The sequence below is a fragment of the Ammospiza nelsoni genome, chromosome 3, assembly GCF_027579445.1.
Source record: "Ammospiza nelsoni isolate bAmmNel1 chromosome 3, bAmmNel1.pri, whole genome shotgun sequence".
Classification (NCBI taxonomy): Eukaryota; Metazoa; Chordata; class Aves; order Passeriformes; family Passerellidae; genus Ammospiza; species Ammospiza nelsoni.
Genome location: NC_080635.1, coordinates 34,597,398 through 34,625,295, shown reverse-complemented (window position 1 = coordinate 34,625,295; position 27,898 = coordinate 34,597,398). Strand labels below are relative to the sequence as shown.

Below are 27,898 nucleotides of genomic sequence, written 5' to 3'. Positions count from 1 at the left end.
CTGGCCCCGCCCCCTACCCCTTCCCCCGCGGGGCGGTGCTACACTTGTCAAAGGAGTGGGCGGGGCCGGCGGAGAGCGAGCGGCCAATCACGGTGAGGCTTTTGCTTTGGTGCCCAATGGGGGCGCGGCGCCCGCGCGGTCCTTAGTCCACGGGAGCCGAGTGGGGCCAAACCCAGCTGCGGCCGCGGCCTCCTTCTCTCCGTGCCCCCCCACCCGCCGGCGCGGAGTTGGCGGCGGCGGCTTCGAGCTCTGTCTCCGCGTCCCCCTCCCGCGACCCCGCCCGGCCCCGCGCCCCCGGCCCGCGCCGCCCCGGCAGCGCCGCCTCCGCCCGCGGGGCCCGGGCCGTGCCGGGGGAGGAGGAGGGGGAGCAGCGCCGCCGCCGCCGCCGCCGCCGCCGCGGGCGGGCCCGTCCCCCAGCGCCCCCCCCGAACACCATAGGCGGCTCCGGCTCCAAGATGTCCAACCGGGTGCTCTGCCGGGAGGCCAGCCACGCCGGCAGCTGGTACACGGCCTCAGGTACCGCCGCCGGGAGCGGGGAGCGGGCGGCGGGGGCTGAATCAGCACTTTGGGGCCGCCGGGGCCGGTACCGGGCGCGGGGAGGGGCCGCCGGCTCCGCCCCCGCCGGCACATGGCGAGCGGGGGTTGGGGTGCCGGGCCCGGCGGCGGCGGGGAGCGGGCTGGGCTGGGCACGGCTGTGCCGCCGAGCCCCGAACGCACCTGCCCGCCGCCGTGCCCCTCTTCTGCCGCCCCGGTGCCTGCAGCGGCGCCGCTCGGCGGAGCCCGGCGTTTGGCCGTCGCTGGGGATGGATCGGGGCCCCGGCTGCGCCTCGTGTGCCCGCCCTGCCCGGCAGCCGCGCCTCGCCGCTGCTCCGCCGGTGTCACGGCAGCGCGGCTGGAGCCTGCCCGGGGCTGTGCTTCGCACCGAGTGCTGCTCTCCGTCACAGCACACGGGCGGATTTCAGTGTTCCCAGCTGCTCCTGGGGTTTATTGGTTTTGTTTTGTTAATTCCATGAGAAAATACCGCCCGTCTGGGGTTAGAAGGCAGGGGGGAAGGTGTGAAAATAGGGTGTTTTATTTTACTTCTTGTCGAGGTATGAAAATAGGGAGATCTATTTCCCTTTTTGCAGTCCAAGGAAACCTTCTATTTTTCCTTCCCTAGCGCTTTCTTTAGAAGAAGTAAAAAGTTACTAAGCAATAGCGCGGAGTGGCTCTGTCCATTTAAACATGTGGCACTTGCAGAAGAAGAATAGAAGAAAAACGTGGTGCATTGGAGGGCGAGCTGCTGCTCCCCTCGCCCGCGCCAAAAAAAAGGGCAGAAACACGTAATAATGGCTTGATAGCACATGTGTTTGGAGATAAGTTTTGTTCGGTTTGGGGGCAGAACCGCTTTTGTGAAAAGGATGCACGTTTGTCTCTTCAGAGCTGTTAATAAGATTTGTAAGGGATGTTCTTTTACTGGCCCCGGGAGTAAAGATGATTACAGAACTGCAGGTGAACGAGCTTAGATGAACAAGAGGCTGTCGAGATGAGCAGTTCAGAGGGATGGGGGGGTACAATTGAAAATAAACCAAACCAAACAATGAAATATTGCATTCAGGATCCTAAATTAACGTCTAAGAAGAATTGGATGTGACAAGTCATACACTTCTCTTGGCTAAAATAGATGTGGTTTCCCTTCTCCTCCATAAATTGATGAACAAAGTATGAGGCAAAAAAAATGAAAGGGAAGAAAGAAATACAGAGAAGAGGGAAACACAGGAAGAGGTGGATTGTGTGATAAGTAGCTGGGCTTCAAATGGTTGGGTAGGCATTTTCGAGACAACAATAGAGGATGATTGTTTTCCTTGTGAGCTTAATATTCTAAACATAATTCTTGTGTCCATGACAAAACTGGCCTCAAATCTTTGTGCAGCTTGCAACTACGTTTATTTCTGATGATCTAGAAAGACAGATAGTACTCCATTTACAGAAAATATACAAAATCGTGTCATAAATATAGATTTAACCAAAGACATCAAAACATCAGAGCTTTGTGGTAATCAAATTGCTCCTGCAATTTATATTTTCATTTATGAGTAAGGCAGAAAACTGATGTGTGATATGGAATGGCTACATAACCTTACACACAAATTTTGTCGTTTGCTTGGCATTGGACTTCCTGTCAAGTTATTACTGGATACCAGGAAATAAGAATTTTAATTTTTTAAAAATAAATTAAGAGGCATGGATTCTGTGTTTGACTGTTTTCTTCTCAGTGAAAATGCAGTGCATAATTTAGTTAGGCTACGCTGTGCGTGTGACTAGTTTGGCCAGTACTAGTTGTTTGTAGTCGGACATCCAAAAGCATGTTACTCCCCTTGCTTTTGGGCAGCCCTCTGGCAGTTGCTTATGAGGAGATGTGGGATGGTTGCCCAGACACACTGCATGAAAAAAAAAAACCCAAACTGAATCATGTTGTAATAATGAATTATGACAGCTGTGCTTGTGACAACTTAAATTGTTACAGTGTGTATGGTGGGGGTAAGTGGTTGATGTTGCATAATCTGGGGATTTTGGAAATGTTTTTCCTTAAATGAGCAAGGAGTATTTTGTGTCTTGCTATAGAACTCTTTTCTGCTGTTTGCACTGGGTATGTGAGAGCAGGAATTGTGCCTGTTCAGCAAGACAAGGACTACCTATTATTTATTGCTCGAAAGCAATAAATAATAAATAAATAATTTTGTGTGCCATTTAGGAAGGTCCATCAAAACTCGAGAGAAAACAAATGGGGACCAAGAGGCTGTGCGTTCATTGTAGATTTAACTTAAAATCTTCCTGTATTTCAGGCCAGACTCACATGTCAGCTGCTACCTCAAACTTGTAACGTGGTCTCCTCAATTGTACTGCTTGAAGAAAGTGGATTTTACCATGTGTTTTCAGCCTGCATACCTTCAAGGCTGGAGCTGAGGCAGGGATTAGTTTGAATTGTGATAGTTCTTCAGCGTGTTCCCATGGTTCTCTGGGGATTGTCTTTTCAAGTCCTCCTCCCTCCTCTGTTCTTGGTGCTCCTGTCTCGGCCCAGAAACGATTTGTTGTGTTTTGTATAAACTGGTTAGTGTTTGAGCTTCCCCTTTCCTCCAAACTGCTCTCCTTCCACAGAGCTGAGTTTGACTACACAGGGTGAGTGGGTGCCCTGCCCCTCATCCTGCTCTGTAGTTAAGATGATCCATCTGAAAGGGTAATGAGAAATGTGATTTTTTTACAGATATGTTCAAAATCTTTTCTGAAAGCATTTTTAAAAGGGTTGAGTGAGGATAAGGTTTTTAAGTGGTAGTTTATCCTGAGGTGCCTGGTACCTAGGGGTAAAATGTCAACACACCATCCAGGATGATGCATGGCATCCTGTGCTTGGGAGGGGGTTTACTGCAAAAGTGAAGCACCCATTGATATTAAAAATAAAAAATCTCTGAAATCTGGCTGTAGAAGTCAGCTCTGGGAAAGAAGGACCAAAGCCAGCTGAGGGGGAAGACAAAGAATGGATACAGAATGCAGTCTTTTTTTTTTTTTTTTTTTTTTTTTTTTTTTTTTTTTTTTTTGTTTTTGGGTGAGCGGGGGGAGGTCAGAGGATATTCTTAAACTGGCTTAGCTGTCTCCTGCACTCCAGGAATGGCAGCAATATCACAAGTGAAGCCACAACCAAGAGGAAGCTGCTACTCTTCGTGGATGGTCAGTCAATGCAACGTGTGTAAGAGGGTTTGGAAGAAATGCCACTTCTTGTCTTTAGAGCTGCTCATTTCCATGGGGCAGCAATTGTTTCAGCTGAAAATAGACCATTGCTCCATCATTTTCTCCAGCCATGGGATGTGCACTGCTTAGGTTCTGCCTTGGAAAATATAAACATGCCCTCCATTCTAGTATGAATACACCACCTACTTGTATGATGCTAATGAATGCTGTAGAGCAGGTGGGACTGGCTGGGCAATTATGCACATTCAGATATGTTCACATGTTAGAATGTTTCATCTTAGTAAACAACTTTGTATTAGAGAGAAAGTTAGGTCCCAGGGAGAAAGCTCACTGCTTCCTACTCAGTAAAGCTGAGAAGGGGGCAAGAAGTGGAAGATCAACTTCACCATGATGTAGCATTTTTCTTCCCATGTGTTCTTCATTGTGTGCTGTTGTGACAACAAAAAAAATCTAAAAATTAAGGTCTTTAAGGAGTTTCAGTCCGTGAGTTCAGTATGACAGTTCAAACCAAAATGTTTGTCATCTCTTTCCCCACACCAAGAATTCTAGAGGAAAGATAAGGTTCATTCCACATCAGTCAATGCAGGACCTTAATGAACTTGAGGTGTATACCTCTGGAGCATTTGATTGGCAGCAGACAGAACAGTGAAGTCTGGTCAGTTGTTCCTCCTCCTCCTTAGCAGCACCACTGAGCATGGAAAGCTTTACAACTGAGCTTCCAGACTGAAACTGTGCTGTGCCCATTGCTGATAGTAGGTCACTGGTCTAACAACCTTGTTCTTTACTTGCAGAGCTTGATCTGCATGTCTGCTATTAAATAAAGTTAATGTTATATGACATGCCATTGCTTTTGTGGAATAGCAGCTTGGTGTGTACTGGCCACTGAAAACATTTGCAGAATTTAGATAAAAGCATACAATGTAAATAAAGGCAACACACAGCACTGCTGTCATGTAGATTGTTAAAAAAAAAGAAAATATCACTCTTATGTGGTGAAAAATAGTACACTCACATTTATTTTTGGAAGGAAGTCCCAGTCCTGCTGTGTTAATTCAACCACCTAGTATCCAGACGTCTTGAGAAATTGATTTTTAACCAGCAGGTGGAAGAGGAAGATTAAGGACAACTTGAAACAAAAATGGCATAATTTTCAGTGGCTTTGAATGCTGCCAGACACATTCCTAGATACAAAAGAGCAGATGAAATGCAATGGAAATGACATGCTATCCTGAGCATGGTGCTGGGCAGTTATTGCTGTGGGAAATCAATCCCTACGCTTCTGAAATGGAAATAAACATTAACTATGTGTGTCCTTTTTTCCTCTGCTGCTTGTCATGACAAGTGGGATATCACATTATGGTGCTGAACATGGCTTATGGGCTCACAGCTGGCCTCCCTTGTCTGGCCCCTGGAAGTGCTGACTGAATACTGTGCTACTCCTTATTAATGTGTGCGATAAGAGTTCTTGTTTCAGCTTTTCCCCAGTCAGTGGCATGGTGATACAGGTAAAACATGAAGGGTTTTAGTAGGCTCTTCCAGGTCACAGGAGTAAAAATCAAATTGAGAGTGTACGAGAATAACAATACTCCATGATGTGAAACTTGCCCTGCAAAACAAGTTTGTTGTTGTATTAGTTAGGGTTTATTTCTCTGCTTTTCCTGACCAAACCATAATGGCCAGAGGTGTGCTGTTAGCCTGTGCCAACTTGTTTGAACTAGGAGAACCTTAATTTCCATAAGCTTATTAATGCAAATGCGAGTTGGCAGAGTAATTGCTGCATCGACTTGAAACACCATTGCACTCATTGTCTTGAATGCTCTTTTTTTTTTTTTTTTTTTTAAATGATGAGCCAAGTAAATGGCCAGTAAATATTTGAGGAGACTTTAAGCTTAATGGTGCACTTGTGTTTCTGCTGCCCTAGCTTGTCAGCAAAAGAACCCCGAAGGAGGTAGGCACTGACATCTTGTTGCTACTGTCTGTAAGGATTAAGCTTCTAACTTGTTTGGACAAGAAATGCCAGAACTCTCTAATAACTGGCTGTTGTACTGCCAGCAATGTTTCAACCTCGTCTTTTGGACAGAAGTCTGCATGATGGTGTCTAGATCAGCAGGAAAGTATAATGCTTTGAAGAACTTCAGCAGACCAGAAAATAAATGAAAAGGCAATTGTGTGCCATGAATGATCAGTTCAGAGGTTGCATTTCCCTCAAAGTTGGCTACTATTTTCTCACATTTGCAACCCCTTCTATTCCTTTGTAATCCCCAGTAAGATCAGAATTAAGGCTTTTTTACTGCCTTTTTACTAAATACTGTTTTTTCTGGTGTCAAAACCCACTTACTCTGTGAGGTAGGCAACTTCAAGGTGCAATAGCAGTGTGATTCTGAGATAGCAAAACTGTTCTCATTTGTGCCTTCTGGGGCTTGGGGGCCCTGAGGAGTGATGGGAGGATGACTCTTCATTTTAACAAACAGTGCTGTAATCCAGCATTTGTATGCTTGTTGGCACGAGCTGGAACTTCTCATCAGCATTAGAGAAAGTGTGTACATCAGTTACAGCTGTTCCTGCATTGCTGTGGCGTTGCTGAGTGTGTGTAATCCATTCCCCAGGCCTGCTGCCCACAGTCTGTGAGGGCAATTTCTGCTGCTGGGTTCACTGACCCTGAGAGGCTGCATCCACCTTAACTTAGGGCAGAATCTCTTCTCTGTACTGTGCTGGATATGGGTCTCTGCAGCCGCTGAAGTGGTCAGAAGGGAATCACATGTGACTCTGTGTGGTTCAGACTAGGAATGCTGACGAGGGGTTGAGAAAGATGTTCTCTATGCCGTAGAAGAGTCCATAAAAGTGGTTTACTGTGGCATGCCAAGAACCCTGGCATACTCCTCAAAATTGGAATAACTCATCACAGTTTGTTCATAAATGTAATGTAGAAGTAGTGAATCATCATGTTGTTTGTAGATGGTCATAGACAAATGGATCCAGGAAAACATGGAAAAAGCATGTGGGGGTCACTGAAATGAGATGTGGTTTAGTGGTGAGCTTGACAGTGTTAGACTTATGGTTGAACTCTATGATCTCAAAGGTCTTTTCCAGCTTGAATAATTCTATGATCTCTTGTAGTGAAGGGAGCTTTCTGCAGTAGCAGGATAATTAATGTACCGATCATGAAATCTTAATGTTGTGACATTAGCTGAAGGATTACAAATACAGCTGTTAACTTAAGTTCTTACCTTGCAATCTGTGAACAACTAATCATAGTGTCTTACGAATTCATTAAGTGTTTGCTTTGCAATGTTAAATACCAAATGTAATATCTCTCTCCCTTTGGTAGTTTATCTTTTTTTAGGCTTTTTAGGGGGAAACTGGATGTGTCATTACTGACTCTTTTATGAATTAAACATGGAACCCAGCATTAATATGCAGACTGTATTATTTAGCATTGTATACTGAAAAAGCGTACTGGAATAATTTGAAATACAATTTCTAGGCTATTATTTCTAGCTGAATCACTTAAATACTGTCAAAATCAACATACTTCAAAAGAAAGAATGTAGATTCAACTTTCACTGTACAGTTGGAATTGAAAAAGAGTTTTATATTTGGTGTAGTTCTGGTATCATTAAAATAGGCCTGCAAGTATCACTTAGTGCACACTTTCACAGATCTCATTTACATTTAGTGTGTGTTAGAGCTAAAATAATTTAAAGAGGTTTGGAACAGAATGTCATTTGTTTGGATCTCTGAATGACCTGGGTACTGAGGTTTTTTTAAGGAGGCTAGGTAGGTACATGTTGGTTGATGTTCTTAATGAGTGGCGTTATAGTTTGATTTTTTTTTTTTTTAATTTCTGCCAACTTTCAGTAAAGGAAAATCAGTAACTAGTTGAGTACTGGAGAACTGGGGCATACAAGTAAGAACTGCCACCAAAGCAGATTTTGATATCTGTTTCAGTGTTTCTGTTGTGGCTTCAGTTTTATTTTCCCCCGTTCAAGCACTACTTGCAGTTTTAGTTCCATCTTACAATGTATATAAATAGGAATTAATGTGGCATTGGTGTAATCTCTAATTGTGTCTTAATTTTCCCCCAGGTTCTTGTTTGCATTAGTAAATTTCTGCGTTGCCTATAGTCTGATTTCGCCATTTTATCAACATTGGATGAGAGTATATGCTAGCAGTGGAGAATGTGCCCATTAACATGAGTTGTTGGAGATCACCTTCTATTCCTGACAAATCCTAGTCTTTGCATAGCTAAAACTTATTCTTTATTCGAGGATATGCCTTTTGTTGCATTGAGAAACAGGTTTGTTGTTTTTTTTTTTTTTTTTTTTTTTTTCCCAAGTGCAGTCTGTGTTTTTTGAAAAATCTTTACACTTTTTGCAATTTTAACTGTTAGTCCTCTGTCACATTTCAGGTTTCAGTTTGCCTAACAATTTATTTGGTGTTTCAGATTCACCTTCAGAATTGTGAAGAAAGGAATTCCCTTAGTTCCAGTTACTAACATAATTGTCTGCCAGCCCCCAGGGTTTCACTATTACTTTGATTTTTCTAACACTCTACAAGAGTAAAAGCTTACTCACTTCTTACTACACATGTTGTAATATTTATTAGAAGCATTTTTAAGGTGTAGACTTTTCTCATCAATGGGAAAAGGTAGTTAAAAAGTGAAAGACTCAAAGGAGGGTGGTGGCTCCTATAGGTAGGAGACATTGTTGGACATGTGAAAGCTGTCATTGCTGGGGACTGCAGTGTTACTGTCACTGTGCTCCAGCATTACTTGCCTTGCTGCGAGTGCTGTACACCGCAGCCAAGGGGGACCTGAGCAGTTTTCCCTGGCACTGCTCTAAATTTTGATTGAGGTTTATGCTCTTCAGTGAAAAAAAGTGTTCACTGAGACTGAGGATTCAGAGCAAACTCTGAGTCTTCCCTGCCAGTCTGAAGAAGTATGTTTTGTGTGTGTAATGTTGGCTGCCGGAAAAGGAGCAAAATGCAATAACATTGTGTTGACACTTGGCATATAAGCACTTCAGCCTCACCGACAAGGTGAGGTTGGCTGTGGAAAGAATGTGCTGGTTTGGCTTAACCTATAGAGTCTGGATCATCACAGCTGTAAATTGGGGTGATGAACTTATCTGAGTCACTACCAGATGTCTTTGTGTTATTATTCCCTGGGTGACAATGGCATGCGAGCAATGTGGAAGGATTCTTTCTTACTTACTCTAGAGCTTTGTGATGGGATAATGTGTATTGTTAAAATAAGCTGTCCTTTTAGGCAAGATAATTGAATAAATGCTGCCCTGTTTCCCTAGATTTGCCTAGTGGAGACTTGGTCTGTGCTTGCAATTATTTTGAACCTTGGCATAACTTCTACTGGTTTTCAAAACAAAACAGGATGTGAAATATCCATGGATAATGTCAGAAATCTTTAGTTACACACCTATGTTTATACCTGAATTCACAGGATTGAAATGCAGATCCTAATGTTACATACTTCAGTGAAGCTCATATTTTGCTGCTTAACCTTTTGATCAATGAAAGGTCTGATCTTACACTACTAATGCTAAAGTATACTGATTGTTGCATCCAGAAATTGCATCCCTAAGGTTTTCTGCCCTTCTGTCTGGGTTAGCCTTAAAATCCCTGTTGCTCTCATCCTGCCAGCTTTCTCAAGATGAGCTTTCCACCTGAGGTTCAAGGAGCCAGGACCTATTTTACTTCCAACCACAACAGCAAGGGGATACATGGGTGGCAGTGCTGTTCACTGCCCGTGCTGGTCAGCTACACATTCACTGGATTGTCTTGATGACTGTTTTTCCAGTTAAGCTTCATTTAAATACGAACAAAACTTCTTTATGAGGAAGTTACTCATGTACTATAATATAATTCCATATGGCAGAGCACAGCTACTGTGATAGTGTGGGTTTATTTATATTTTGTAAAACAAATTCAAGTATTTTGACTTTAGCTTTAAGCATCCTCATGTTTGAAAAATTGGGAGAAAAACTTCTCTGAACAGTTCAAGAAAAAGTTGGTGCTAATTTGGTAACAAGAAAATTACAGTTCTAGGGTATGCCCCTTAAAGTATTTGTAAGCATAAAAAGCTGCAGGTAGGCCATACCTTTCTGAGTTCACCCGAGTGCTGTTTGATTTTTTTCCCCCCTTTTTTCTTTCTTTTCTTTAGCTAAAAGGTCATGGATATGTTGTACTCTACATTCTCTGTCTGTTAGTCCTCTGGAGAGAGAAATTTGATTGCATATTTTATTAAAGTAGTGCAGATAAGTATAAGTTGAAATGAAAGTTTACATTAGGTCAAAATTAATTATTTAAACAGGCACCTTATACTTGGCATTAGAGGGAAAAATCTGAAAGCAGATGTGTTACTTGGTCCTTAAGTAAACACTTACAAAGTTTCATCCCTTGGGTCTTACAGATCTGTTATTTTACTGCCTCTTGGAAGAAAATGTTATTTTGTTAGAGTGTGTGTCTGTAGTAGCAGACTAAGCAAACCTGGGCATCTTACTCCACTTCCACACTGTAAGATTCGAAATTTTAGTCAGATTCGACCAATCATGAAATTTTAAGATATTACCAGGTGTTCTGACCTTTGTCTTTAAACTGTCCAGCAGGTTACCTGATTTATCTCAACTGAGGGCAAATTGCCTTCACCACATCCTTAAAAAAAAACAAACTCTTGCTAAAGAAGGGATGGAGGAGGGCTGAGCACAGTGTCTTGCAGGGGAAGAGTTCCCCTTGGCTTAAATTCTGTCACTTTTGCAGTTTTGTTGCCGATGGATCCTCTTCTTTGAGGAGAACAGGTCAGGTGGGGCAAAGTAATATTTAAGTCTGGGTAGTCAGTGTTGGGAAAAAAAGTGTCCTCCTAAAGAGCTTCATTCAAAAAGTATTTTATCTTTCTACATTTTTTGGGAGAATTAGGAAGTAAAAACATTTTTTAGGTGATTTGTTTCTTCACTGAAGTATGTAACAAATAAAAGTGGTAGTACTGTAAAAGTGTACTGTTTTGTTAGTCTCTTATTATCTTAGAAGGAGGGTGAAAATAGAGACCCTCTATTTTCACCCTCCTTCTAATATTTGTACTTAACTTCCCCAATAGCCTCCATTTTCTAACATGTCATTATGCTTATCTCTATTGCACGTCAGCTGCTTGTAATTTCTCCAAACAACACAAGCAGCAGAACAAAATTGGTATGTGGTGAAATTTTTATAACAATTTCATCATTTCACAAAATCACTGCATTATGTGAGTGACAGCAGCTACTCTGTCACTCTTTCACCTTGTTAGAGTTCCAGACAGTAACTAAGGCTTTCAAGGTGTAATAGAAAATTTAGGAAAATGGTGCTGCACTTGTTCTCTTCCTTCATGTAAGAAGGTAGGGCTCTTCACAACTAAGAAGTTGTCCTTTTTCAAGGAGACATGGATTTAAGTTCTGTATAAAAACTAATGCCTTCAACACCTCCACCCTTCACGTCTGCATTTTCTAGGGAAAGTTTTTTGACTATCCCTGGTCAGGGACTGATTGGATTCTGCAAAAGTTGACACCTTTTCTCTCGTTCTCTGTGGTTCTTGTCAGCCCTTTGGAGAGCTGTCAGCCCTTGTCAGGGCTGTTTGGAATGTATCTGTGGAATGGCTTCAGGTAGTTTAATTTGGTTTTGACTTCCACTGGCAGTTGGCAGTTCAACACCTGCATGGGGAAGATACAAAGATCTACAACGTGCATGGAAGAAGAAAAGCAGCTTGCTGCACCATACTTTACAGATAAACTCTGCTGGCATAGAGTTCTGTCAAAAGCATAGTATCAGCTGAAAAAAGTGCATCTATTTTCTCTGTTAATCCTATGTTACTTGTAACAATAGCAGCTGAATGAATTTTTCTTAAAAGTTTTAGTGTTCTTTAATAAGAAAGAATGTTGTACTTTATTTGCCAGACTTGCTTCCTGAAGGATAGCTTAACATTAGAAAGCTTTCTTGTGATGGGAAATAATCAAAATGTGGTTGGTTTGGTTTGGTTTTTTTAATGTTGCATTTCTAGAAGGCTTTTTTTTTCATGTGTCAGGTGATTGAATTAAGAATATTTGCTACTTGTTGAGGTACAGAACTTAGTTTAAAAAAATTAAATTCTGGATTGGCCAATTATCAAAGTTAATGTCAACTAAGTGATTATGTACTTGTAATATATGTTGAATGACCAGAAGTTGTTAAGGTGTTAGGATAAGCATAATGTCTTCTAATTTTTAGCTTTTTCCTGTGCATTTGCACATTTTCAAGGTTACAATGTTTTGTATTATGCTCATGTACTTGTTTAATAAAGGATTTATTACCATAGTCATTTGCCATCATGCAAGTGTGAGGCCTTTGTATTCTGTCATCTTCTCATATTGGGCTCTCTTGATCAAGATCATAACTTTTTACTTCTGAATTCTGCAAATCCAGTTATGAGAGGAAACAATCATCTGTCAGCGATTCTTTTGAAATTCTCTCAAATGGTGAAGTGGTGTGTTCAGTAGTCCTCACAGAGCAGGAAACAATAAGTCTGTGTTTGGAATGTGCAGTAAATGAACTTTCCAGACCAGGTTTTCTATGGTAACCTTCAACATTACAGGGTTGGGGTTTCTTTTTGTTGTTGCATTGGGTATTTTGGGGGAATAGTTTTTTCTGTTTGTTTGTTTTTAGGTTTAAACCCACCTTTGAATGTTTAAGATAACTTTTAAATCTGCCGGACTTTCAAGCTTTATTTGTAAATTTTTGAGATGTATTAGGTTCTTTTATGGCTTCAGTATTTCCATGTCTCTTCACAGGACCCCAGCTGAATGCACAGCTAGAAGGTTGGCTTTCTCAAGTACAGTCCACAAAAAGACCTGCAAGAGCCATTATTGCACCGTAAGTTTGAAACAGAAGTTCAGTATATCTAATACTTGTTTAAATGCTCCTTCTTTTTCTGGTGATTTTGAAAACTATTTAAAGCTAGTATTTAGCTGAAAGAAGGGCTGTATGGTTTCTAAATAAGTGTTTTGGATATAGCATAGAATGACAGAAATCTGTGCACATTTGGGTGTATGATTAGCTTGCCTTTGCTGATGGACTGCACACATAATATTTGTTTGTGACACAGTAAGATGGGTCAGAGTTATATAAATGAGAAAAACAAAACCCCTCCAATAACAGAAAAAAAACCCACCTCAAAACAAAATAAGCAAAACTGGTGCATCCCTCACACCTCCTAAATAAAATTTAACAGAGCTTAAAAGCAAAAAGCAATTAAACACTATTCAACTCTCCAAAATGGTTTATTTTTTTTAATTTTAGTTTGGTTTTGTTTGAGCTGTTTGTCCACAGGTAAAATAGGGATCATCTGAACTATTTAGGGAGAATTCAATTTCTTGAAGATAGCTGAGATGTGTAATGACAAAAGTATGTTGGTCATTCCAAATAATTATGAGGTGGAAGGAAGCACTGGAAAAAGCACCTTAAATATGATGCTTGTCCTGTGCTAACATAGCATTGTCCTAATGTTTGAAGTATTGCATAATAGTATTGAGTGTGCAGAAGAAATGTCCCACATCTGCCTTAGTCTTTCTTGCAGGAATGTCAAGAGACCTTTCAGCTGCAGATTATGTAGTTTGGTTCTTTTTCCAGAATTGCTGGGGGTCTTCCTATGATCTCACCACATTTTTATGTTAACTGTGCCCTTTTTTTACCACCTGTGAAATGGGATATACTTAATATTTTTGTGGAAGCTGGAAGAAGCCTGTAGCAGAGGGAACGTTTCAGCAGACTCTTTTGACATTGTCTGATAACATAGCTTGCCCATTTGTGAGGTTTTGGTCTTGTGTTTCCCCCCTTAGCATGTATGTTAGTACCTTTCTGAGCTCTTTAGAATCAGTGGGACAAGTGATGAAGTGAAATCCCAGGGTCATTTTGAAGGTAATTTGCTCCAGGTATCAGTCTGTGGATGAATATAAATGTATCTGAGCATACCTACATATAAATACGTGTAAAATCCTTCAGTGCTGTCAATGGGAACTTGTGTCTTCAAGCATCCTGTAAATCTCAGGGCTTGCAGCATGCATCATTGTGTCATTGTGTAAAGCTGTGCTGTGGGCATACTGCTGAGTGACCAGGAGCCATTTTCTGCCCCTTTACCTGAGATTGTAGGAATGAATGTTCTATGAAATTAATGCTTTTAGCAGTGTAATGTGAATTTTCACTCATTTTAATGGGCTTGAAGAGAATAGTTTTTCAGATTTGAAGACAATATTTGAAACAACTAGTCAAAATAATTATAAATTGTTTTGGACCACACACAAGAGCAGAGGTTGAGGAAGGACCATGCCAGACTGATAGGAAATGGTGAAGCATGTAGCTTATTCCCTGCAGTAAAAGATAGCATGCTGCCTTCCACTCCTTTCCATGTGCTTGTTCATTCTGTTGCTAAGTTATTCTTCAATGACAGAGCATTTTTATTCTCTCTTTATCTGCTGTGACATGTAGTTCTCTCTTTGCCAAGACCCCTCTACTGTCATTATGTTCAGTTACTGGAGAGTGTTAGGAGTGGTTAGAAGAGCTTTCTCCAGTAGTTTGCCAGTTTGCAACTCCCTAGTTCACTGGCTGCACTGTTAGCGTTGTCATGAGCTTCTGATAACAGGCAGTTGTGCAGTGTGCATGTGTCCTTTACAGGTAAGGGAAGGTGCTTTCATCTGGGGGTTTCCTGACTGATAGTTTTTTTTACTGATCAATAAATGGTCATTGCCAGTTCTTCAACAAATACATGTCTTGTGTGATCAATACTGCAGCAGCACTTTCCTGCTCTTTCAGGAGTTTTGGATCACTCTAAAAATTTCTGGTTCACTGGGGACAAAAAAATCCTGAGAGATTAACACTGAATATCAACATATTTAAGATGTTAAGCAATATGTAAATCCTATCATTTTGCGTACTTTGGTTTGCAGCCATGCAGGATATACCTACTGTGGATCTTGTGCAGCCCATGCTTACAAACAAGTGGATCCCAATATCACGTGAGTGTTGCAGCTTTCTTTACAAAGCCTAAGACCCTGAGGTTGCAATTCTCTGATAAGTGGAATGTTCTTGTTACATTCTTACATCTTGAAGTACTCACATTTTAATTTTGTATTCTTCTTAGCCTTCTGTGCATCACTTCTCTTTTAACTTCACAAATGTTCAAATTGGATGTTACAAAAGGGGTAAAAAAGGAATATTGTTAAAATAATTGGTAACTATTTACAAGGGAGGGATTAAAGACTTTTCAGTTTATTACTGATTTTCCACTGCCTTTATAAAAGCCCAAGCTGGTTTTGTTGGGTTTTTTTGGATTTTGTTTTGGTTTTTTGTTGTTGTTGTTTTTGTTGGGAGGTTTTGTTTGTTTTATTAAGTAGATTAAAATATTTCACCATAATTCTGCATTGGTTTTTTAGTGCAGGATTATGGGCTGAATACTGCCAGGATCCTCCTCTGCTGTGGAGGAAGTGACCAGTGTATTTATTAAAGTTAATTGTGCCAATAATTTAAAATGGACTTCTGTTTCTAAGAAGTTTAAAAAAAGAAAAAGTAAAAAAATACCCAACCAACATGCTGTTGTAGTCTGTGTCTGCCTCTGAAAATTTGAATCCAGTTATTTTTGGGTAAAGGAATATAATTTTTTATGCTCTGCTGACTGTAACATTTTTTTTAATGACAAAAATTTAAAATGTCTCCAGTATTTACTCAAAGTATGCATTTTGCAATCCTAAATAAAAACTGGCTAGGCTTACCAGTTGTTCATAAGATAACATGCTGTAATACTCTTCAAAGACAATGGTTTTAGTTCTTTCTAATCTATTGCAAATGATGTGAAAATAGCTCATGGTATGACAGATAACTAGTTCCTGTAAAATTTCTGGAACAAGCTGTTCCCTGATAAGGAGTTGGTTGAACTTGCTGGATCATTTGTTTTTTACTGCATGGGATATTTAGAATTCATCTTTGAGCTGAACTGCTAAATTGCATATTTGAATATTTGTTTTTTATTAGCTTTGCAGGAAGTTTGCGTTTTAGTGTACCTTGTTATAGCACTCCCTGTGTAAGGGATTAAAAAAACCCAAACCCTCAGAACTTTACATATCTCCCACCCCTTTAATTCAGTGCCAGAAACAAGACTATATAATCCTGGATATGAAAAGCTGAATTGCCTATATTTTTTTTCCCTTTTTCTTTTAAGACCTGTGGCAGGAGACGCTTAATATCTAACCAAGAGCCAGGAACTGAGGACCTGATGAAATAATGATGTCATGATGACATGTAAAAGGTTGCAGTATCAGCTAAAGCTATGAATGTTCTGGTCCAAGTCTCTTGTTGTTGATGCAACAGCAAAAAAACCATAACATGTAAGAACATAAACCCAGCATTTGAGAAGGACTTAAAATTTAATTTAGTGAAACTCAAGTAAGGCTAATCAAGTAAATAAGTGGAAAAACTCCGAGTGGATGATAAACTCATAATTGTTATTTGATCCTCTATTTATTGAAGGTGGTGAGTAGCTGAAGGTTGTGTTGATTCAAGGAGAGAGTTCAAAAATCCATTCGAAGTGGCTGTAACACATCATTCAGCCTCCAAATGAATGAAGTCCGACAAATTTCTAGCTGATGAGTGCCCTCTGATATATAACCTGCTTAAGAGATTTAAGGGTAGAGCATAATTGAACTGATCTCATGATAATGCCTGACATACCAAGCAAGATTGGGCCATGGATTGATGTGGGGGTCTTCCTGACAACACAGTAAAACTGTTGTAGCCATGAGAAAGTACTACTTGGTATGCTTCTCTTAAACTTGTTACTCTGAGCTGAGTTGCTGTACAATTACAGTTGTCTAAATTGTGGCCTTCTGTTAATTGTTGCAGCCGAAAAATTTTCATTCTTGGGCCTTCCCATCACGTGCCCCTCTCCCGATGTGCACTTTCCAGTGTGGACATTTACAGAACACCTCTGTATGACCTTCGAATTGACCAAAAGAGTAAGTGCATGACGGAGCTTGGACTTCTCTGAGGCTTGGGTATGATAGACTGTGGTACTGCAGTGCTGGGGACTTCCTTCTTGTTGGGCACTTCCTTGCTCTAAGTGGCATACAAGTGCAAATCTGGTTTTAGTGCAACAAAAAATGAACTTCTGAATGAGCCTGGTTGTTTCAGACATGGTCACGTCATAACCGTAGAGTTTCTCTTCCTTCTGGCAAGAATTCAAAATTTTTGCTTATCTTTTCAATTTTGAGTGTGTGCTTCAGGGTTTTAAAACTACAAAAGTATTACATCAAATAGTAACTCACTGAACATCTTTTCCATTCTCCTGTTAAGTGTTCTGGCTGGAAATAAAGGTTCTTTAGTTGATTTGAGTTTGATTCCTGATAAATGAATAACAGAGAAACAAAAAATTGCTTTTATTTGGATTGCATGTGACTTTCTCACTTGCAAACTTAAAAACTGTGAGTCCATGAAATGCCAGTCTTTTGAACTAAGTGCAATGAAGTTTAATTTGATATTTTGCGTTTTATGTATTTTGAGGTATACCTAAGTGATACAGTATCTTTTTTCAGAAAGGCTAGCACAGATGTGCTGTGTTTCATTGTAACTGTGATTCAAAAAGCTAATTCAGGCTTTCTACATAGTGCCTGCAGAATTTCCTTAGGTAAGAATTGTTTTGCTTTCTGTAGAGCTCCTTTATGGAGTTGAGAAGGAGGCACAGCCCTCCATCAAATTCATTATCCAGTGGAGAATTTTCAGAATGTGGAGATGACTCTCTATACTCTCAAGTACATTTGAGAGTAGAAAAGATAACTTTAAAATGTGAATTACTTAATCAGTTGTGGCTGTCTCTACGTTTCATGATTCAGTCAATAATAAATTCAATTAAATAGTAACAAATCAAGCAATAGCTCATCTGATTAGTTTTTTTTAACATTTAATGGGCAGTTTATGAAAATAAAAATTCAGTGACTGGGCAAATGCATGTATGTTTTCAAATGTTTTATTTGTGAATTAAATTTTGTATCATATCAAAATCTTTTTCAATATACTAACACATTTTGTAAACTGAATCAATTATGTTTATATTTTAATGCCTTGAACATAATTTTATTTCTGAATTTATTTAGAAACAAGTGGTTTTTGATGACAGCCCTTGGAGGCAAGTAATTTTTTATAGTGGCTATGTTCTAATGAAGGTACACTATAGCTTGCTTTTTGCACTTGAAATAGTTTGCAAAAATAAGCGAAAAAAAGTACTAAAACCTGCTGTTTAATTCATTTCAGTTTATGCAGAATTGTGGAAGACTGGAATGTTTGAGCGCATGTCCCTACAGACAGACGAAGATGAGCACAGTATTGAAATGCATTTGCCTTACACTGCTAAAGCCATGGAAAGGTACTGGGGCTAATTACTTCTGCAACAATGAACATTATGTGCATTAAATGTTGGAGCTGCTGTGAAGTGCAGTAGGAAATAATGATACATTTTATGGCATAGAAGACCTTATGGTGTATATAGTGCTCATACTTCCCTGTCCCCTGATAAAAATTTTGGTAAGGAGAGGGTCAAAGACTAGGATAAGTTGCTGTAATTGAAACTGTGAGCAAAACAAACACCTAAACAATGAAGTTATAGCACCTCTTATAAACAGGTTTATTTAATAGAATTAATATTAGATATGCTTTCATGAACTTTTTTCAGTAGCTGATTTTTCCCCCCACTTTTCAAGGCATCTCTGAAAGAAGTTCAAATAGTTTTCTGTGGGATTTTAAGTTTGTTTGGAGCCTTAATACTAATTTTGAAATCAGGCATATGTTTATAGCTACTGTTTCAGATGTTTTCTTTAAATAAAAATTTTCAGTCTGTGTTGGGGTTTCTTCCCTAAGATGTGCCCCATCCCTTTTTGTTTGGTTTAAATTTCCATTGTGTTTTGAATTTTACCTAGAGTGTCAGTATATACCTGGGTACTGTGTTGAGCATTTTCATATAAGTTTCATTTACTTTGGAGAATTCCCAACATGCAGCATCTATACAGGGAACATTGAATTCTTACTTCATTGCTGATTTCACTGTCTTTTCTTTTTGTTTGTCTGGTATTTTTACTTTGCAGCAGAGTGAAGTACTGGTTTTGGGGGTGTATGTTTTCTGAAATTGAAGTACTTTGAAGTTCTAAAACAACATCCTAGTATGACCTTTGCAAAATGCTATCTTCAAATAATAGCAACCTTTTAAACCATTCTGCAGTTTCAGTTAGCAAGCCCTGAGAAATCTTCAGATGTTACTTGAATTACAACCTTTTTTCTTTTGCTTATAAGCCATAAGGATGAGTTTACTATTATTCCTGTGTTGGTCGGAGCACTGAGTGAGTCAAAAGAGCAGGAATTTGGAAAACTCTTCAGTAAATACCTAGCTGATCCTAGTAATCTCTTTGTGGTTTCTTCTGACTTTTGCCATTGGGGTAAGTTCCATATCTCATTATAAGAGTATATTGAATATTTTGTAGTTGTTTTCAAATAATGTATTTTATTAAACATTGAACATTTGAACTTCCAGTAAATTCATTTTTGCAACTTAAATGCCTTCATAAAGTTAAAAAGTCTTTAAAATCTGGAATAATAGGTAAAAAATATTGATGTGGTAATGTGTTTTCAGTGTAGTGGAGGAAATAAATGGTGATTTATATATGTCTCTCTACTGTTGCAATGAAATAATTGTCTGAAGTTGCTTGCTCTTTTTACTCTTCTTTTAAGCACATTAAAACAACTTTCAAAACGAATTAGCTAAAAATTCACTGGGCATGGCCGCATTCCTCTGACAGAAATAAATTTTGTATGTTTTACTGCTGGGTAAGATAGCAGATGGATTATTTATTCCAATTCACCAGTGCTACCCCAGTTCATCTTGGTGACAGAGCTACAAAGACTCCAGAAGCCTTGACTTCTGCCCTGCTTTATAATTTTATTTTTCTTTGAAGTGTAATAGTAGCTGGAAAAGGGACTGCTTCAGAAAGATACATGACACAACAGACCTTCTTCCTTTTTTTCCATTGTCATCTTTGCTCAGCTTAATTAAGTGCATGTTTCACTCATCTTTGAAGTGGAGTAGGTGGAAGGTGTATGTAAGAATGACCTGGTCCTGTTGTGGCTAATGACCCATCTAGAACTGCTCATTGAATTATCATGATTTTTTTCTTTTAATCTTCATTTACTGTGGGTATTGTTGTGCAAGCAGAAGTAGCCTGACTTCATATCTGGCTTTGTCAAGAGGGATAGCAAAATGAATGTTGCTTTACTTCTTAATTTATATAATCAGATTCTAAGGCAATAAGAGGCAATAGTGAGTGATACTTCAGTGTCAGTTCTGCATAGTAGATTTCTCTTTAGGAATATAGCCACCCATCATGTATTTTTTTTACTTTACTTCTGGGCTGCTACTTTATGATTGCCCTAGAATTTCCTCAATGGAGCTAAAAAGTATAAAATAAATGAGGATTACTACTTTATAAGTATTATACTTTCAAATATTTAGTAGGTATTAGGGAGTGGTTTAGCTACAATTTTTCCCTTTTTTATTTTATACGTGATTTTTGTTTCAAGGTCAGAGGTTCCGTTACAGTTACTATGATGAATCCCAAGGAGAAATTTATAGATCCATTGAGCACCTAGATAAAATGGTAAGTTTTCAGATTTGGTGGAACTAACTAACAAATTTCTCCTGTACATTCCATTTCTTTGAGCACTTGAGAAATTTTTCTAACAAGATATTATAGATTAGCTATTTTATTGAATGTATAATTTTCCTTTGTTTACCAAAATAAGAATTTAGCTGTTGGTTTTAGCTGGTATCCTTCATTTTGCTGACTGCACACAATCATATTGTGGGTATAAATTAGTAAGCATAATTAATGAAGAAAAAAAAGCATGTTCACCTACCTAAAATGCCCTGATGTAATGTAATTTCTGTCTACATACCCTCTTCTGTTTTTGAAAAGCAATAAGAATTATGCATGGGAAATTGTGGTACTTCCAGCTTGATTGCTGTGATACCTGCAATGGGAACAGCATTGTGATTATGCAAAGGTTTCAGCAACGTCCATTTGGAAGAGGAAAGGCTGTAGGGCTTTGCACTGGTCAGGGAAATGAAAGCCCCTGTTTCCTTGGGAGTAGCCTTCCCCCTGCCCCTTACTCTGTAGTAGGTGGTGGGGAAAAGCAGTACACCAGGCTTCATTTGGGGTTTGGCCAAAGGCTGAAAGGAATGTTAAATCCATAAGGGTCCAATGCCAGTTATGTTGCATTTTCTTTGCAGTCACAGGAGCCAAGGATTTTTTTAATATAAGAAAACCCCAACAACTTAATCTTCAAGTCTATACTTAAGGCACAGTAATTCTTCTGGAAATACGTAACCATAAAATTTGTTTTACAACTGTTTGCATCATTTATGTAACTTCTGTAGAATCTGTTAGAACAGAGAGCTGTTCTTATTCATGGTATGTTAATTTTTTCCTTATCTTGAAGGAATAAATCCTATCTGTTGGAGACATCTGTAGACTTTCTTGCCTTGTGTATACAAATTAACCTCTTTGTTTTGCTACTATTCATCACTGGAATAGAAATAATAATAGTAAATAATTTACCTTCATTCTGTTTATCCCATTTTTAATAATTCTTGTGGTCAGTTGAGAGGCTTCTCTATCAAGAAAAGCGTTTTTCTACAGAATCCCAGCATCAGTAGCTTTGAGTGTTTTTGCAGGAGAGCTGATTATGGTGCATTAGCAAACATTAGCTTCCCCTTGTTAATTTCTGTGGTGAAAGCTTGAAGAAAGACTGGACTTTGGCATTTAATTACTCTTAGGGAATACATTGCTGCCCCAGCTCTTCCTTTTAGTCGTTATTCAGCTAAATGGAAGTGACATTTTTTGTAACATGGAAAATCATGTCTACTGTTTAATAACTATGAAAATACTTTTTCAATCTGAAGTTTAACTGGAAAACTAAACATGCTGCTGTATAGCAGCCATACTATGGTTATTTTTTGCTTGTTTGTATCATGCCATATCTGACCACATGATTCCATATTCAGATGCTATATGGAGGAGCTTTTGTTTTGGGTGATTTTCAGAGATGTCTTATTAGCAATATCACAATGATCTCCCTGTCACATTTTTCCAGTTTTTGGAAGTTTGTTCAATTTTATGTCTCACTTGGCTACTTCTTATTTCCTTAGAGATAAGTATTGGATTTTTTCATGTGATTTGACATACTAAACAAACTTGTACTGTTGTAAGCAGTAGGCCTCTACACAGACAAAACAGAGTTAAGATAGAGACAAAGCTCTGCTAAAACTGGCTTCATTTTATTGGTCCTAACTAGGAAAGCAGTCAGCTGAGCACATTGTAGGCAGGAAGGTATTCTGGGGCAAGATGAAATCAATTTTCCTTAGAAATGCCTTTGTGAGAGGATGATGGCCTCTTCCTTAATTGGACTGGACCTTACCTATAGGTGCATTTTCTCACCTAGTGCATAAAAACTGCTGAATACTTTGGACATTGACGTTTAGAGCCATTAGGCTCCAGCATAAAACAAATACAGAGTAGTAAATATTGCTGGGCAGACATCAGTTTCTCCATGGTAATTGTTGATCTGACCACTGTCACTACAACCTACTTTGTGATGTAATGGCAAAAGGAGGAAATAGCCTTGTGGTTAGAAGGGTACCTTAGGGGATAATCCTCAAATTTGGAGCTGTAACTGAGCAGCTGATGTGCAATAGTTTGTATACCATAACCTGAAACACACTATCTTTTTACATATAAGTGGGGGAAGTATTTTGTAAGATATTGTTGAAGAGTAATTGTTTTTGATTGACTAGACAGAAAATGCTCACTTTAATCTTCAGTGCTACATTGCTAGTTTTATAGGAGCATAAATTTGGTATGGGATACTTTATGCCTCAGTTGAGTCAATGTGAGGATTGTGGTGCCCTGAATGCTGATGGGGGAAAATGCAGGCTCTGACAAGTGCTGTGCAAGAATAGCCAGTACTTGGTCCAGGAAAATGCTCAGCACCCATGGCTTCTCAGGCACCTCTAATGACCTGCTGAATTCTGGTGGCTTCTGCAGTGGTGCTGCAGTGAGCCAGGACCTTCCACAGTGCTCCAGCCTGGGAAGGCTTCTTAGGCTGGGCATAATGTAAGATTGAGTCTCTGCCTGGATGCCCAAGTCCCTGTTCTCTTCTCTGTGCCTCGGCAGTGATTTTCCTGGTGGTTATTTGTCATGTAGGCTGAGTGACTCACACATGCAAAGATAGTTGGGCTGGATAGTACTAAGACCAAGTTTGTTTCCACTTCCATTAGAGTGCTATTAGTTTAGATATTGAAGTGTGAAGAAACAGCTGAAATAACTGATAACAGACTTTACTTGACCAGCCAAACAAAGCATTATTGGCATATAGTATAAAAGGAGCCTGTTGGTTGTTGGATTGAGTTTTTGTTTGTCTATTTTGGGATATGTGTGTGGGGTTATTATTTTTTAAAGTTTTTTTGTAGGCTTGTAGATACTTGATTGTATTAAGGGATATTGTTTGAAAATGTAACTTTGTAATCATGTTAAGTGCACTGTGCTGGGATATTGTAGATGCCATTAACAGTATGTGGGTAACTGAGGTATGCAATTTCTACCTGATGCCATAATGACCATGTAATAAACTGTGAAACTGTGCTTACACTTGTACCATGTGGGCTTTGTGTTTTACCTCTGTTCTAAGCCATGCCTAGCTGAGTTGTTTCAAATACTGAAAATTATTATCTTCATATACCTCTGCTTTTTGTAAAACACAACCTGGCAAAAATGTTTCCTTTGTTCCTCCACGCCATATTAGACTGAGAAACAAGGTTGATAGTCTTTGTTCCTCTGCCACAATGATTTTTAAATCCAAAAGATTGAAGAGTTCAGTACAACCTAATGCTTATAGGACATCTGTTCGTACCAATTCCCTATAGATTTTCTCCAGTCTCTGATGTATGGAACTCTGTTAGCATTTTCTGGGATGAGCTGCATAGCTGTAAATGTTTTGCAGTGCTGAACTGTGCATTGAAATAAGCTTACTTGGCATTCTCATAAATCCATGTCCATTCATTTGAGACAAATGCTCAAATGCCTCTGCCCAGTATGTTCCAGTGATTTACAGCTGTAAAGCGAGTCTCTCAATGGAGCAGCCATTTTCATGTTTTTAGAAAGTCATGAAAGGGTTTTACAGACAGGTAAAATATATTCTCATGAGCTGTTCAGTATCTAAGTAAGTGCCTTCTGCCTCTTTAGTTTCACTTGAGTATTTAGTCAAGTTTAGTTCTGCTTTCTTTAGCTGTGTATTGACATGTACAATCTGCAAGGAAATGGATGGTTGAGAGATATTCTTTGGAAACTTTGGAAATGCAATGGTGTCTATGTAATCACTGTTAGTTAGAGAATAGCTACCATTATTTTTTTGGCACTTATTTAGGCTCTGTAGATCTGGAGTGATTAACAGCTGAAATTACTGGCCAGGGCTCCAAACACACTCTCCATGACTCCAGAAAAACTGAGTTCTTACCACCAATTGGCCAACTTAGCTTGGTTTTGTTTTTCCACAAAACGTGTTTCTTTATGAATTCATCATATGTCTGTTTCTGTTTAAAAGTACACAAGGGTAGTGGTTATTGTTGCTGTTTGTAATTCTCCCAGCTCTCCTGGGAATCTTCTGCTCCTCCATTGTAAGCTGGGATCCAGCCTGAATAATTAGCTGATATGTGCCAGATCAGCCAACGCCCTTGCAGAGTGTTGTGGAAAATTCACTCTTGAGGTGGAGATTTCAGACTGACTCCTTCCTGCATTGTGGCTTCTCCTTTTATCACCCAAAAGTAGGGGAAAGAGCTGGGACAAATGCAGGAATCTTAGAAGAAATTGTCTCCTTTCCTGGTATCAACCTCCAGTTATTCCCATGCAAAGTATATTTTTTTTCCTAGTCTCTAAGAAAGAACTTAGTGTTTCACCAACAGGAGCAGCATAACTATGTATTTTATTGAGTTAGTGAGTGTCTGGAGCTCATTTCCCTGATGAAGGGAATAATTTTCAGAGAAAGGAGAAAAATATGAGGATGGAGTCTAATACAGGCAAAAGAGCAAACCCATTATAAAACTGAGACAATAAGTGATTTAGACTTGTTTCTATACTAGTTTCATGGTGTTTGATCTGCTTTATGGGATGGGATAAGAGTAGACTGTATCTGGAGTTGTAGGATTCTTTTTGCTTTTAAGAATGCAAATGTTTGTATATGAGTAAGATTTTGTTTTCCACATGTGTGCTGGTATTCTTAGCATGACTCCATGAGATCATGGGTCACTCTCCTTGGAGGAAAGGATGTGTACATGTGACTATCTCCTGTGAAGTGGAAGCACCATCTCCTGTTGTGCACCGACTTGATAGATTTTCTGGATCTGGTTTTTATACTCTGAGCAAAGGGCCAAGCCATGCCCAGATCAACTGTCTTGCATGCCTTTTATGTCCAGGATGCATCACACTTGTTAAGCATGTGAATTGCACATGGATAGTGTTTGTTTTGTCTAGGGTTTTTTGATATCTGGAAGTCCCAGATAAGTGCTTGGCCCTGAACTTTGTTACCAGGGAGAACAGATGGCGGCACAGCTTCTTCCTGCTTTGCCCTTTTAGTAAATTTGTCTGGTTATAGCTGTACCAAATCTTATGGAAGTAAAGCAGTCTTGGATGGTGGGGATCAACTAGTCTTCAGAGCCTTTTTAATGTGAACTTCACAGATCTGTGGATTAATGACAACTCTGGAAGAGCTCCTGCACTTTTAGTTTGGCAAGGAATGGAAACAAGATGACTACAAGCTAGAGCTCACATGCTGAGATTCCTTTGATATCCTTGGTACAAAGTAGAGGGATTTTCCTCCTGCTCTGTTGTAACAAATAGATGATGTATGAACACCTTCTTGTGAATGTGTAATGTAATTATTGCTATCAATTCTTTTTCAGGGTATGAGCATTATAGAGCAGCTAGATCCTGTATCTTTTAGCAATTACTTGAAGAAATACCATAATACAATATGTGGAAGACATCCTATTGGAGTGCTATTAAATGTAAGTAACTGTTGATTTATTGAAGAATGCAACTTCTGGGAAAATGCTTGCATTTGTAAAACACAATACTGCTGCAGTATTCCTTAGTTCTAAAATGTCAAGCCTTGAATTAATTTATTTTTTTAAGTGTTCTCAATTTGGTCTCTGATTTTCGTGTCTTGCATGTAGACAAATGTAAGCTCTTGAAAGGGCTGAGGGTTTTCAGTTCCCTAAGGGAGATGAGATATCACATTCCTTTTGAATTTCAATGAAATGCAATCATCCACTTTCTCTTGGCCCTAAATAAATGAACAAATAAATCCATCTCCCTGAAGAAGTATGTACTTTTTTGAATCAGTACTTATGAACATGAATTTATTTTCTCTATATTGCTATTAGCTAGCTATTGTGGGTGCCTTGTGATGTCTGGCAGTGGTTTTGAGTTTTGAAAATATGGTGAGAGATATACTTACAGAGGCTTAGTGCAGAGCACCATTAACTCACAAATTAACAGCAGTTAGAATTCAGATTCCTTTCTGCTTACCATATTCTGCTTTGCTGATGCAGTGCAAACATAAACCTGGCTTAACTTAGTTGTCTAAATGTGGTTGCAGCTGCTTTACAGCACTGGTGGAGGGCTGCAGATTTGTCATATTGCTTGAGTGAATCTCACTGTATTTTTACTGTAATTCAATGAAACAGGAAGCATGTTATTTTTTTTTAATAGGGAAAACTTAATTCACTGGGAATGTAGTCTGAATGGAGAATGTAGAAAGGAACCTTTTAAAGTGGAGTCCATAAAAGTTTGTATGAGCATTATCAATACTAGTGATGCATGTAGCAAAGTTCAGTACTATGACAACTCTGCAAATATACCCAACTCTTATCCTCAGATAATTATTAGTTTTGCAGTGAATCACAGCCAAGTTCTGTTCATTCACTTTTGCCAATTGTCATGCTTTAATAAATTATCTTTGTACCTCCTTTCTCCTTGATGGAAGAAATAGAATCTGGAAAGTGTTAATAGTGTTAGACTTTTTTCTGTTGCATCTGTGTTTCTGTATAAATTCCCCATGGAACTGAAAGCATTGTTTCTAAAAGAGGTATCATGGAAGGTTCAGTGTTGCTTTAGAGAACTGCACGGATGTACACTGTGCAGTGGGGGAAGCGTCAGTGAATGAAACAGCACAGGAATAGGCTACATCCACTAGCTACTGGGAAGTGCTTAGATAATGAGCTTGTGAGAGATGGTGCAAGCACCTTTGAGACCTAGGAAATGTAATTTCACTGATGCCGTTTTTTAAACAGCTCTTTTTCTCTCCTCAGGCTATCAACGAGCTCCAGAAGAACGGAATGAATATGAGCTTTTCATTTTTGAATTACGCTCAGTCGAGCCAGTGTCGAAACTGGCAAGATAGCTCCGTGAGTTATGCAGCTGGAGCACTTATGGTCCACTGAACTGCTGAACGCTCAGGGATGGCACCTGCACACACTCTGTATTCGGGGTCCCAGCCTAGCCCCCTAGCCCTTACAAAGATACAGCCCCTGGTCTTTGGGTATACTGAAACCTCAAACTAATAGAACTCTGTTCTTTTCTAGTAGGTGTAGTCCTTCCTTAGTTTCAACTCATTTAAAAATGCTTTCTTGTTTAGGACAATGGAAGGAAGACTGGTATCTGAGCTTTTTGTGAGAGTTGTTTTTTTCTTTGGAAAAGATAATGGCTATGAAGGCATGGTGGTAGACTGTCCTTAAAAATACAACATGTAAAGCATTTATCATATCCTAAATTTGCACTCTTTGCAGACCTGTGCACATATACTCAGCTTTCAGAATAGTTTTGCAAGTTGTAAACGGAAAAAGGGGGAAAAAGGGGGTGGAAGCTTTTTAATAAAAGAAAAAAAAAAGGAAAACAACGCATTTATAAATGATTCTGTATTAGAATATAATAAAACTCCAGTATAGTCAGTTACTACCCGTGATGTACAACAGATATCTTCTATTTTAGTTGCTAATAAAGGGCTACACAAACCAAAA

At 39.3% G+C, this 27,898-nt stretch overlaps 1 protein-coding gene across 2 annotated transcripts; it reads left to right on the top strand.

The window, feature by feature from the left end:
- Positions 1-323: 323 nt before the first annotated feature.
- MEMO1 (mediator of cell motility 1) lies at positions 324-27,898 on the top strand. 2 transcript variants are annotated; one of them, XM_059468539.1, is made up of 9 exons: positions 324-516; positions 12,534-12,615; positions 14,685-14,753; positions 16,633-16,745; positions 18,037-18,148; positions 19,069-19,211; positions 20,350-20,426; positions 25,781-25,885; positions 27,191-27,898. In XM_059468539.1, the coding sequence occupies exons 1-9, from the start codon at positions 456-458 to the stop codon at positions 27,320-27,322; spliced, it is 894 nt and encodes a 297-aa protein (XP_059324522.1). In that variant the 5' UTR covers positions 324-455; the 3' UTR covers positions 27,323-27,898. The 2 variants fall into 2 exon arrangements, with proteins under 2 accessions (XP_059324522.1, XP_059324523.1); XM_059468540.1 differs by lacking the exons at positions 324-516; positions 12,534-12,615; positions 19,069-19,211 and having other exon boundaries at positions 14,687-14,753.

Excerpts from the sequence above, each read along its gene's own strand:
- MEMO1 (XM_059468539.1), top strand. The coding sequence starts at position 456 with ATGTCCAACCGGGTGCTCTGCCGGGAGGCCAGCCACGCCGGCAGCTGG. Across the intron at positions 14,754-16,632 it reads CAAGTGGATCCCAATATCAC|CCGAAAAATTTTCATTCTTG; the intron begins GTGAGTGTTGCA and ends TAATTGTTGCAG. Across the intron at positions 19,212-20,349 it reads TTCTGACTTTTGCCATTGGG|GTCAGAGGTTCCGTTACAGT; the intron begins GTAAGTTCCATA and ends TTTTGTTTCAAG.